This window comes from Ictalurus furcatus, chromosome 23 (assembly GCF_023375685.1).
Source record: "Ictalurus furcatus strain D&B chromosome 23, Billie_1.0, whole genome shotgun sequence".
In the NCBI taxonomy this organism is placed as follows: Eukaryota; Metazoa; Chordata; class Actinopteri; order Siluriformes; family Ictaluridae; genus Ictalurus; species Ictalurus furcatus.
In genome coordinates this window covers 8,730,001-8,742,500 of record NC_071277.1, presented here as the reverse complement: position 1 = coordinate 8,742,500, position 12,500 = coordinate 8,730,001, and the positions used below count along the sequence as shown (strand labels likewise).

The 12,500-nt window shown below is 42.0% G+C and overlaps 1 protein-coding gene across 1 annotated transcript in view; it reads right to left on the bottom strand.

Annotated features, from left to right (window-relative positions):
* Nucleotides 1–12,500, bottom strand: part of ctnnd2a (catenin (cadherin-associated protein), delta 2a) — a 233,462-nt gene that overhangs the window by 135,474 nt on the left and 85,488 nt on the right. The window contains exons 4-5 of the mRNA XM_053611859.1: nucleotides 10,131–10,247; nucleotides 3,877–4,025 (exon numbers count right to left, since the gene is read on the bottom strand). Coding sequence (XP_053467834.1) covers nucleotides 3,877–4,025; nucleotides 10,131–10,247 — 266 coding nt within the window. The remainder of the gene's footprint in view (nucleotides 1–3,876; nucleotides 4,026–10,130; nucleotides 10,248–12,500) is intronic.

Sequence of the window (12,500 nt, the reverse complement as noted above, 5' to 3'; positions counted from 1 at the left end):
TCTCTAAAAATATGTGCATTTTTACGCATGAATCGTGCGATTATTTACACGTAAAGCTCACGTGACGAACATGCGGGTCACGTGAAAAATTACATCTGCAAGATGAAACCCCAGCCCTAGACGTGAAAAATAATCCCATGTGAAAATGAACGCACGTGCACTACACGTGAAAACTGTGTGAAACGTTACATGGTGTATAAAAACCGTGTGTGTAAATAATTTCCCATGTGAATTGTGTGACTCCAGTAAACACGTGATATCACGTGAATAGCGCGTGATGAACGCGTGAAGGTGCATTTCACCATGTTACTCCCTGCGCACGTGATCTCAATTAAACAAAACAAAAAAAAATCACGTGAAAATTAAAACACACACATCACATGTGAAACATAAACGTGATTATTTCACGTGTGAATCTCATGTGACTTTTCTGTAAGAGTATCTGAGAATCTGACCGACTGCAGAGTGTGTGTGTGTGTGTGTGTGTGAGAGAGACAGAGAGGAACTGAAAAAGGTGTAGTGTTTTTATGATGTATGTAAACATGATGAACAACATGACAAGCTCTCATCCTGCTTCTCTCCATCTTCACTCGTTTTTCTCCACAACAGCACAGACGTGAGGAACGATTCGAGGTTCCACGTGCGGATGAATTATTTACGGAACAGGAGGTTGGCAGTGTTATAAATATCTGAGCCGAAGAGCTCTGAACTGATGCACTGTGTTACATAAAGCCACTGTCGTGTAGACCAGTGCACTTCACACACACTCCGAGAACCACACACACACACACACACACACACACACACACACCGACCACACAGTCACACAGACAGAATCATGCACACACAGACGTGGAGAGAACCACATAGTCCCAGTCATAGAACCACAGACACGAACAAGGAGAGAAACACAAACAGTTTCAGAGAACCGTACAGTGCCACTCACAGAACCACAGACATTCAGAGAACCATAAAGTCACATTGAGAGAACCACACAATGACAGAGACAGAACCATACACACACACACACAGACACACACTCAGAAAACCACATAGTCAAACTAAGAGAACCGCATATATTCAGAGAACCATATAGTCACATCGAGAGATCCACACACACACCCTCAGGGAACAACGCATTCAGACAGAGAGGACCACACACCACACACACACATACAGAGAAGCATGCATTCACACCAAGAGAGAACCACATAGTCCTACAGAGAGAGCTTCACACAGACAAAGAGAGAAATACAAACAGTCAAACCCTCAGAGAACCATACAGTCATACAGAGAGAACCAGGCAGTCACCCATTGAGAGAACCACACACACACACACACACACACACCTGCTGAAGGATGGATGGATGGATAGAGAGCCTTCCTTCTTTCTAGCACTCTAAAAAGTTCTGTACTTTGACATTTTGAAGGGAACCTCTGAATGTTCTATGAAGAACTCTTTTAGAATTAAGGGTTGTTGTTTTTTTGTTCTACCAGAGGAACAAAAGCTGAAGACCTGTTTGAGGTTCTAGATTTAAACGTGCAGTCTGAAGGGTCCTTTCCTTTGCACATTGTGCACAGAGACAGAGAGAGAGAGAGAGAGAGAGAGAGAGACAGACAGCTAATCAGGGAGAGCAAGAGAGTGAGACACTGTAGCCGGAATATTAATATTATCCAATTGAATAATAAAATTCCCTGAAGTAAACTTTTCCTTTCATCTTTTTTTTTTCATTTATTATTATTTACTGAAAAATTCTCTCTATTTAAAATGAGGGAAGTGCCACAGGAAATGAATGCCTTCCTTTATACGGCAATATCAGCCTCTCTCTCTCTCTCTCTCTCTCTCTCTCTCACACACACACACACACACACACACACACACACAGACACACACACACAAACACAACACGAGGAGAAACGATGGCTGGCATCTTTCATTAGAAGTACTGCTCCGAGCCACAATAGAGATACCCGGCATATTCATTCACACCCTGAGAGCGAGTGAGGGAACGAGGGAGGGAGAGAGGGATGGAGGGATGGAGCAAGGGAGTGTACATCAGCTTCCTCCATGTCTTTCTCATATGCATGCGACAAAAATAAGGAGATAATTAGCAGCGAACACGGCCGGACGAACCGTTTGTGTGTAAAAGGGTACGGTGTATTTTTCAATGAACAGCGCGAGCAGGAACACGATGCTCCCGCTCATTTATTAAGGAAACGCAGCTTAAGGAACTTCATGGCACTGCAGGCTTCCTTATAATTAGAGGCTCATCAGCAGGAGTGCAATTAACTCCTCGAAACATGACAAACTCTAAAAGAACTACAGCCGGATTTACGATCCTTGTATGTCGCGATCGTTCCTTTTTTTTTGCTTTTTTTTTTTTTCAAAATGAAAAAAATAATAATAATTTTTGATGATTTTGTTTTCATTATCAGAAAGAGCAGATGAAAAAAAAAATATTTTCCTTCTCGGAAAATCCAAAAATAACAGCTGTGCATCGTTACAGTAGGTCGAAGCCAGAAGACTAAGACTCTTAGCTAGCTTTAAGTACGGCTTCGGAGCCGTGTTCTGAAATGACTACAGACGTGTCGAGAAGAGGGGTAATCCATAACCGTAAACAATAACAGGACAGACAAAAACACTTAGCAAGAAAGCAAAGCTCAGACTTATAACGGCATGACTAATCACAAACTGACACGAAACAGGTGCACACAATCAGGTAAAGCACCGATGACGAGTCAGGAGTGGAGACATAATTAGAATCTCAACGAAATGGCACAAACACAAAAGAAAACATGAATGCAGCACTCGGAGGGATTTAAAGTGTGCTGTGAATATGTTCAAGTAGATGATCACGATAATGATAATAATCGTCTCTGATATTGTCGTGGAGGACACGCCTCTTCTCGTTAATCATTTCATAAACCGCATCTAAAGCTAGCCAAGAGTCAGAGGCATACAGCTGGCCTTATAAAAATAAAAAATGAACGAAGTCGACATACACAGACCCTTTACAGTGTAAGGGTTTTGGTCGTGAGTTGAGGTCCGTGCTTGATTTAGCCGTCAGCTGACCAAAAAAAAAAAGTGAGAAACATCTTATTAAACTCTCGCTCATCTAAAATCCACCAATAGGAGGACTGAACACGCACAGAACAGCTAGAAACACGCTCGTGGCGATAGAGACCCATAAACAGAACAAGCTAACAGACAGAACTGTCTCCTGATTACTTCACTTTAATCGATGGCGTAAACAGAACGCAGTACTTTTCTTTAAATCGTGTTTATCTAGGTAAGGAAGGTAGGAACTGTCGATAAGGTATGTTATTGTCATTGTATACAATACAACGAAATTTAGTTCGGCAAGTCTCAGACAGCAACAAGAGCATTACCACATAAAACTCTGAAAGGAATTTTAAATGAAGAAGTTAAAAAAGAAGAGTTGAGAATCAGTAACTGAACACGCTGTAAAATATATATAAAATTGCACATAAGTAAATGTGATGTCTTGATTACTGAGATATATATCGCACGTCTATCGGGAGAGGATCTTCTGACATGGAGAGCACTCGTTATCTCAGTCTGTTGTAGAGATTTTTTTGGGGGTCTCCTGTGATGATAGTAACAATCCTAAAAGCGTCTTAAAATTTAGCGCCAGTGATTTTTACTGCGGTATAAAATGTGGAAATCTGAGCGGGAAGGAAGTGGTTGGTTATTGAGCGCTGATTCCCAGCCGTGCTACCACTCCAGCCTGAGGATAGAGAAAAGCCTCATAGAGAGAGAGAGAGAGAGAGAGAGATAGCATAGGAGAGGTGATGAGATAAGGATGCAACTAAGAAGCAAAGGGAAGAAAAAGAAAGAAAGAAGGAAGAACTGACCTGGTTGTAGTTGTGCACGGCTCCTACGGGCTGCTGCAGCTGAGGAGATGCCGAAGCCTGGGCGTCGTTCGGAGCCGGCGCCTGGCAGCTGTGATATCCGGAGGAGTTCGAGCCGAGCTGCAGCGAGCTCTGAGAGAGCAGACTGGGACCTGTGTGCACCACCAGAGAGAGTGAGAGAGAGAGAGAGAGAGATTCAGCAAGGCAGCGATGCAAGCCACAGGCAGGCAGAACCAGCATGCATAATTTATCAGGAGAGGAGGAGGAAAGTAGCGAGAGAGAGAGAGAAGAGAGAGAGAGAGCGAGAGAGAGGGAGAGATAAGGATGGCAACGAGAGCCTGGAAGGCGAGAATAAAAAAAGGAGGGGGGTGAAGTCCAAAGGGCAAGCCGGTACGAACCCCAAAAACCCATGCTGTATGAGGTTATGTGAACCGCCAGAACTTTACCTTTAATTTATGTCAGAATCGATGACGCCAGCATGTTTGATCACTCGTACTCACTCTCGCTCACTCTCGATCACTCTCACACTCGCTCACACTCGCTCTCGCTCACACTCGCTCACTCTCGATCACTCTCGCTCACACTCGCTCACTCTCGCTCAGTCTCGATCACTCTCGCTCACACTCGCTCACTCTCGCTCACTCTCACTCTCTGTCACTCTCGCTCTCTGTCACTCTCGATCACCCTCGCTCACTCTCACTCTCGCTCATTCTCAATCACTCTCACTCTCTGTCACTCTCAATCACTCTCGCTCACTCTCAATCACTCTCGCTCACTCTCGCTCACTCTCACTCTCGCTCATTCTCAATCACTCTCACTCTCTGTCACTCTCAATCACTCTCGCTCACTCTCACTCTCGATCACCCTCACTCTCGCTCACTCTCGATCACTCTCACTCTCTGTCACTCTCGATCATGCTCACTCTCTCTCAGACAAACTGAAGCCTCTAACAGATCTTTTCCTTCAGGAGAAAAGGGCAGCATGGTATGAGAGACGTCCATCACGCTAATCTGTGGCTCTTTTATTAGCCAGACACAGAGATAATGAGAGATAATGAAACTGATTCGCTGTTCAATCCTTTCCTTCTCCTTACATTCATCTAAAAACCATCAGATGGACAAATACATTTGTTTTGCTTTGTTTTCCATTTTATAAACAGAATATATTATTGTCTAATTGGTATAAACAAACCAACATGTCACCGATTGGTGCACTGGATATTTAATTGCTCTGCTGTCATTCATTTTTAACTCACAAAGAGATTCCCAACACCAGATTTCACGCATATATTATTATTATTATTGCCTTGCGATGATCTGGTGTCCCATCCAGGGTGTGTTCACTCCTCACACCCAGCGTTTCCATGACAGGCTCCGGAGCCACTTATTCATGACCCTTATTGTCACAAATTCCTCCTCACAGAGCATGTCACAGTTTTGGTTTGAGTTCTCCATGTGCTTGTGTTTATTACACCACATGCCTTTGTTGCTGTTGTAGTCCTGTCCCTGTCCTGTCATTGTTTCGTTACCTGATTGTGTTCACCTGTTCGTTACGCGACATCTTCTGGTGTGTTTAATACCATTAAATCCATGTCCTTGTGTTCCAGTATATCAAAGTGTTTTTTTTTTTTTTTGAGTTCTCCACATCTTTCTAGATCCCGTATCTTATTTCTTATGACTAATGACTAATCACGATACTTCCTGCTTGACCCAAATATGTTTCGGTCTGAGTTCTCCATTTGCTTTTGCTTATTATGACTTTGTTTCTGTTATAATCCTTTTGAGTTTTGGGGTATTTATACAGTCAGGAGGAGAATTTATTTTTTATTTTTGGGGAATTTAGCAGTGTGGGTGCATTTAATTTTGGGGTCGGTGGGAATCGAACCCCCAACCCTGGAGGTGTGAGGCGAACATGCTAACCACTAAGCCACCGTGCGCCTTACAACAAATAATAGAGCAAAAAAAACAATACTGTTAAAGGAGGATTCATGAGAAACCTTCTACTGTTCATTTTCTCAAGGTGGTTAGGGATTTTATTTTCCCTGAAATAAGTGATCTCACCACTTCAGCTTGAACTTGAGCGTAGAAACGGTATTCTTCAGTATCATGCTTTATTGATTTAAAAAAAAAAATCATATTAAATTATAACCCTATGAATACCTACAGTAGTGGCACCAAAATTGATGCTTTACAAAAACATTATTCACTTTAATGAACCTTTACGGAGGTAAAAGATGCCATAAATATATTCTACATGTCAGGACAAAGATCTGAGTATCTCCTCAACCAAAACGCTTGCATATTTTATGGGGGAAATTATTTTTTAAATGATTTTTTTGCTCTCTTTACACTCTTACTGCAGAGAGAGATTTCCTACAGTGTTCAGAAAATCCTGGATATTACTCTCTACTCCTCGGCATGTGTGGCCTGCTGATGCGTGAGGAAGAATAAAGCTGTAAGACACGTGCGAGGAGCGACGTTTGGCTGCATGTCAGTCAAGCTACAAAAGCTCCTCTGCATTAGACGTGTGCACAAAGGCAATAGCTTTTTCATTTTGATTTTCCTCTAACGGATGAATTATTGAGTGCCACGCTGCCCTGAGCACAAAATAACAAACGTCTCCACACACAAGCGAACATATATTTACTACCTGAAAAAATGCTTCATGCTTCTTTTGGAACATTCTGGAACACACACCACTAACGCTTTCAATTCCCTAAAATTATCGGCGTACTGGGATTAAAGATACTTTCATCATCTTCTCTCCAAAGCTGGAACTGTTTATTTTCCACCATATACAGCCTTGAATACTGTTTTTTAAACTTCATTTTTAGTGCAGAATTTAGCAATTAGGGTGCTCAAAAAAAAAGAAAAAAATGTATTACTGCTATTTTGGAGTTAAAATGTGCAAAATGTTGACACAAATTCTTTCATGGAATGACTCAAAGACAAAATCATGATGAAAAGCAAGTGAAGAAAATGTGCTACCCATGCATGCAAAATTATGAAACACAAGTATTTTAACAATCTGTTTATTTATTTGTTTGTTTGTTTGTTTGTTTGTTTATCTTTGAAGTAGTAGCAACATTTAACACATCAGAAGTTCCAATAAATATAATGCATTGTGAGCATTTTAAAAATAGAAAATAAGCCAGACCTATCTATCTATCTATCTATCTATCTATCTATCTATCTGTCTGTCTGTCTGTCTGTATGTATGTCTATCTATCCATCTATCTGTCTGTCTGCCTGCCTATCTATCCACCTGTCTGTCTGCCTGCCAGTCTATCTATCTATCTATCTATATCTATCTATCTATCTATCTATCTATCTGTCTGTCTGTCTGCCTGTCTATCTATCCATCTATCGGTCTGTCTGTCAGCCTGCCTGCCTATCTATCCACCTGTCTGTCTGCCTGCCTGCCTATCGATCTATCATTCTATCTATCTATCTATCCGTCTGTCTGTCTGCCTATCTATCCATCTACCTGTCTCTCCATCTGCCTGCCTGCCTATCTATCCACCTGTCTGTCTGCCTGCCAGTCTATCTATCTATCTATCTATCTATCTATCTATCAAACTATCTATCTATCCGTCTGTCTGTCTGTCTATCTATCCATCTATCTGTCTGTCTGTCTGCCTATCTATCCACCTGTCTGTCTGCCTGCCAGTCTATCTATCTATCTATCTATCTATCTGTCTGTCTGCCTGCCTGTCTATCTCTCTGCCTACCAGTCTATCTATCTATCTATCTATCTATCAAACTATCTATCTATCCGTCTGTCTGTCTATCTATCCATCTATCTGTCTGTCTGTCTGCCTATCTATCCACCTGTCTGTCTGCCTGCCAGTCTATCTATCTATCTATCTATCTATCTATCTATCTATCTATCTGTCTGTCTGCCTGCCTGTCTATCTCTCTGCCTGCCAGTCTATCTATCTATCTATCTATCTATCTGTCTGTCTGTCTGCCTGCCTGTCTATCTCTCTGCCTGCCAGTCTATCTATCTATCTATCCATCTGTCTGTCTGCCTGTCTGTCTGACTGTCTGTCTATCTATCTATCGATCTATCTATCTATCTATCTGCCTGTCTGTCTGACTGTCTATCTATCTATCTATCTATCTATCTATCTATCTATCTGTCTGTCTGCCTGTCTGTCTTTCTATCTATCTATCTGTCTGCCTGTCTGTCTGACTGTCTATCTATCTATCTATCTATCTATCTATCTATCTGTCTGTCTGCCTGTCTGTCTGACTGTCTATCTATCTATCTATCTGTCTGACTGTCTATCTATCTATCTATCTATCTATCTATCTCTCTAGAATGACGCAGTAATGACTGGGTAAAGAGTTATGTACATGTTCTCTGTGAGGTATTATTATGTAAGAGGAACAAATGAAAGTCAGAGCTCTGAAGTCAGTGTTCGTGCTGCTCGAACCTCAGCCTGGAGGTCATGACCCTCATGTCAACGTGACTCCGGTGTTATAGCAACATTACAGACATCAAACTTGACCAAATCCATCTTTATGATGTCTGAAGGCAGCTGGAATAAGTTGCCTTTATAAATGTTTATGTAGCTTTGTGTCAGTGGTGAGAAAGTAGGATTTAAGTAGCATTGTAAACACTCATCTGTTGTCATGACGTTCTAACATCGTTCATCCTAGAAGGGTCCAAACACCACCCAGTCAGTTCCGCTTCAGTCTTATAAGTCATTCTGTTCAGCAATGTCTTGACCTGAGAACTCTTCCCCGCTTTACCTTCTGCGTGTGACGCACTCGGAGCTCTTTCAGTCTTTACATTCTGGAGTTACGAGCGTGAATTTGGTTTTGTTGGAGAGGCCAAAATGCACCGAGAGACGCCACTAAAATGGAACTGTACGCTTTTACTGGACCCTCTGGGCTTGGCTATAATTCTCACGCCTCCATTTTCAGAAGATTGGCTCTCGAACAGCAGGAAAAAAGAAAGCAGCACAAATCAAGGCAATTTTCTAAATATAATTTAATTACTCCCTCTTGACTTTTCTGGAGGCAGAAAATGGCGTACGCATTTCATGCTCACAGCACTGTGGGTAATAGCACAGAACGCCCTACTTACCTCTCCTGAAATTGAAAGCTGTAAATGGCGTTAAAGTACGACTTTTTTTTTTCAACGAAGGAGTGTATATTTCTATACCTGTAGACCTGGAGACCACCTCAACGTTCTGGCGTTATAATTCACACGTACATCCATTAACTCATGGTTAATCCATTAACCATGAGTACAGTTCATATGTAATTATCACAGGGGGTGCATCTGAGTGAAATTTAGAAATCTCTCTCTCTCGTGCTCTCTCTCTGTCTGTCTCTCTCTCTGTCTCTCTTTCTCTGTCTCCCTCTCTCACGCTCTCTGGCTGTCTCTCTCTGTCTCTCTCTGACTCTCTCTCTCTCGCTCTCTCTTTGTCTCTCACTCTCTTTGTCTCTCTCTCTGTCTGTCTCTCTGTCTCTCTCTCTCTCTCTTTGTCTCTCTCTCTGTCTGTCTCTCTCTCTCTCTTTGTCTCTCTCTTTGTCTCTCTCTGTCTGTCTCTCTCTCTCGCTCTCTCTCTGTCTGTCTCTCTGTCTCTCTCTCGCACTCTCTCCCTCTCTCTGTCTGTCTCTGTGTCTCTCTCTCTGTCTCTCTATCTCTCTCTCTCTCTCTGTCTCTCTGTCTGTCTCTCTCTCTCGCTGTCTCTCTCTCTTTCTCAGTCTTGCTGTGATGGGAATTGATCAGATGCTACACACATGACAGGAATCATGAGAACGCTGAAGAGAAATGAGAAAACACATAAGTGGTGTAGCTTTGAGGGTTGGATTTGGGGTTTGAACTCCTGCTCGTGCGATATTGCTTTTATACAACAGTTCTATAAACAAGATCATTAATATCCAGTACATGACGTTCCTGACACAAAAGTTGAGGTCAAAAGTTCTGTTTATTTTCGCTCCACTAACGGAAACAGATCCTGAACAAGCTACATTCACATCTCGCTCACTGTGATGCGCTTCACGTTTTATAATCACAAACGTTATATCCCTGAAACGTATCGTTCGCCACGCCCGCTGACGACGTCGCTAAATCTACTGTAGTAACGGTTTCTGACCGGGAAGACGAACACTATGTGGCGAACGCAAACCAAGCCTTCCAGGTTAAGGATTTTTAGCTACCATGGAATGTTTCTGTACAAACCTTTTCCCCGGAAGGACCTTTCAGCTTTGTGAGTTTGTGAGAGAATCGAAGTTACTCACGTTCACTCGTGCTGTATTCCTGATGGTCGAGAATTCCCGACTCCTGCAGGGATCTGATGCACGAGTCCACAAGCTCCAGGCCGGTGTTCAGCTCGTCCTCGATGTCTTCCTGTCCATCTGTGTGGCAGGAGAGAGACGACAGATTGAGGATCGCAATCTCACCAGAATCCTGAAAATCTCATGCTGAAGCGGGAACAGTGGGAATAAAACGGGTTCGTGTCTGGAAAACTTCAGCCACCTTAGAACTTTTGTCAGTTGAAAGCCGATGAAACTACACGAGATTTACATGAGATTTACATGAGATTTGTGTGAGTCGCCCCGAGCCTGAACACCGCCCTGATCACATGATCACCAGTGTATGTGTGTGTGTGTGTGTGTGTGTGTGTGTGTGTACGGGTATCATCAGCTTCATTTCTAGGCTTTTTTTTTTAAACGACTTTTATTCCAGAACCTCTTAGGCTACTTGGACATGTCATTTTACATCTTTATAGTTTTGTAATGGCCTTTTTATAACAAATAATTTTTTTTTAAAGCGATTTGAATCCCTTTGTGCTTTTTTTTGCAAGTAAATAAAAGGATTTGATTCCATTATAAAAAAATCCTTTCAGGAAAAGTCTGACTGTCTGTTGCTGATGGGATAAATAGTGGCTTTGTGTTGATAAAGCATTCGTTCGAATCTCCCGTTCGTGGAACCCAGTAAAAGCTCATACTTGACCAAAACTGCAGCTCGATTTCGTGTTCATTTCCTCATAAAAACTGCGTGAATCTCCATGACGTAATCCTAGCGTACGCCGTCACATTACCAAACAGACAACACATAATGTCAGAGCTGTGGACGTATTTCACGACGAATCAGGAGGAACTACGCCATACAGCAAACGTCGGCTAGGTGAGAAAATGCCCACACACGCAGTGCTAAGTTAGCTAGGACCGCTCTGAAATAACAATACGCTGTTCTTGACAATCAGCCGCTATCAGTCATCGACGATCAGCGGAGACAAAAATGTGTAGCAGCTGAGCAAGAAGTGAAACAAAACCTGCTCTCAACTCGATCCATGCTAATGAATGTAGCTAGCTAAAGCACTTCGTTTAGAATCAACACGCTAAATGAGTCTAGTAGCGTTGTCATGGCCAATATTTACACAATAGTATCGATTCCAGCTTTACTTAGCTTTTAAGAGCCAATATGAGCACTGTTTTATCAAATTTAGAGACACTTGTACAGTTTTTTTTTACTGTACTGAACATTTGTGTCTTTTCAAACCTGGATTATTCTCCGACGCTTTGCTGAAACGCAACGATATTAATGGAACAGTTCTAGATGACATTTGCACTAACGCTGGCTAACTAAATATCTCACAGCAGAGATAAGCTAAGGATCAATGAGTCCATTTGCACATGTTGACGTTTAATGTCTTGAGGACAACGCAGACAAATCTTAAAACCTCATGTATTGATTCCCATTTCAAACACACAGCAAATTATCAGCGTTATGGACGCTATATGTAGGTGAGCAACAATTATTTGCACCTCTATGAATACATATGAGAAAAATATACGTGAAGTATTTTCCCATTGATAGTTTACATTTATTTAGTACACCTGGGTGACTAGGAACAGGAAATTGTTCAACCATGACTTCCTGTTTCACAGAGGTATAAATATGAGGTAACACATAGACCAAATTCAATTAGTCGTTCATAATAATGGGTAAGAGCGAGGAATATAGCTGTGATGTGCAGCAAAAGGTTGTTGAGCTTCACACAATGGGAAGTGTCTATAAGAAAATAGCACAAGCATTGAAAATGCCCATTTCCACCATCAGGGCAATTATTAAGAAGTTCCAGTCAACTGGAGATGTTATGAATCAACCTGGAATTGGACGTGTGTCTATATCGTCTCAACACACTGTGAAGAGAACAGTTCGAGTGGACAAAAAATCTCCAAGGATCACAGCTGGAGAATTGCAGATGTTAGTCGTGTCTTGGGGTCAGAAAGTCTCCAAAACTACAATCCGAAGTCACCTACATCACCACAAGTTGTTTGGAAGGGTTTCAAGAAAAAAGCCTCTACTCTCATCCAAAAACAAACTCGAGCGTCTTCAGTTTGCCAGACACTACTGGAACTTCAAATGGGCTCGGGTTCTATGGTCAGATGAAACCAAAATAGAGCTTTTTGGTAATAAACACCAGAGGTGGTTTTGGTGCACACAGAGAGGTAGCCATATGGAAAAGTACCTCATGGCCACGGTTAAATATGGTGGTGGCTCTTTAATGTTTTGGGGCTGTTTTTCTGCCAGAGGACCTGGACATTTTGTTAGGATACATGGCATAATGGACTCTACATCAACAGATATTAAATGAAAACCTG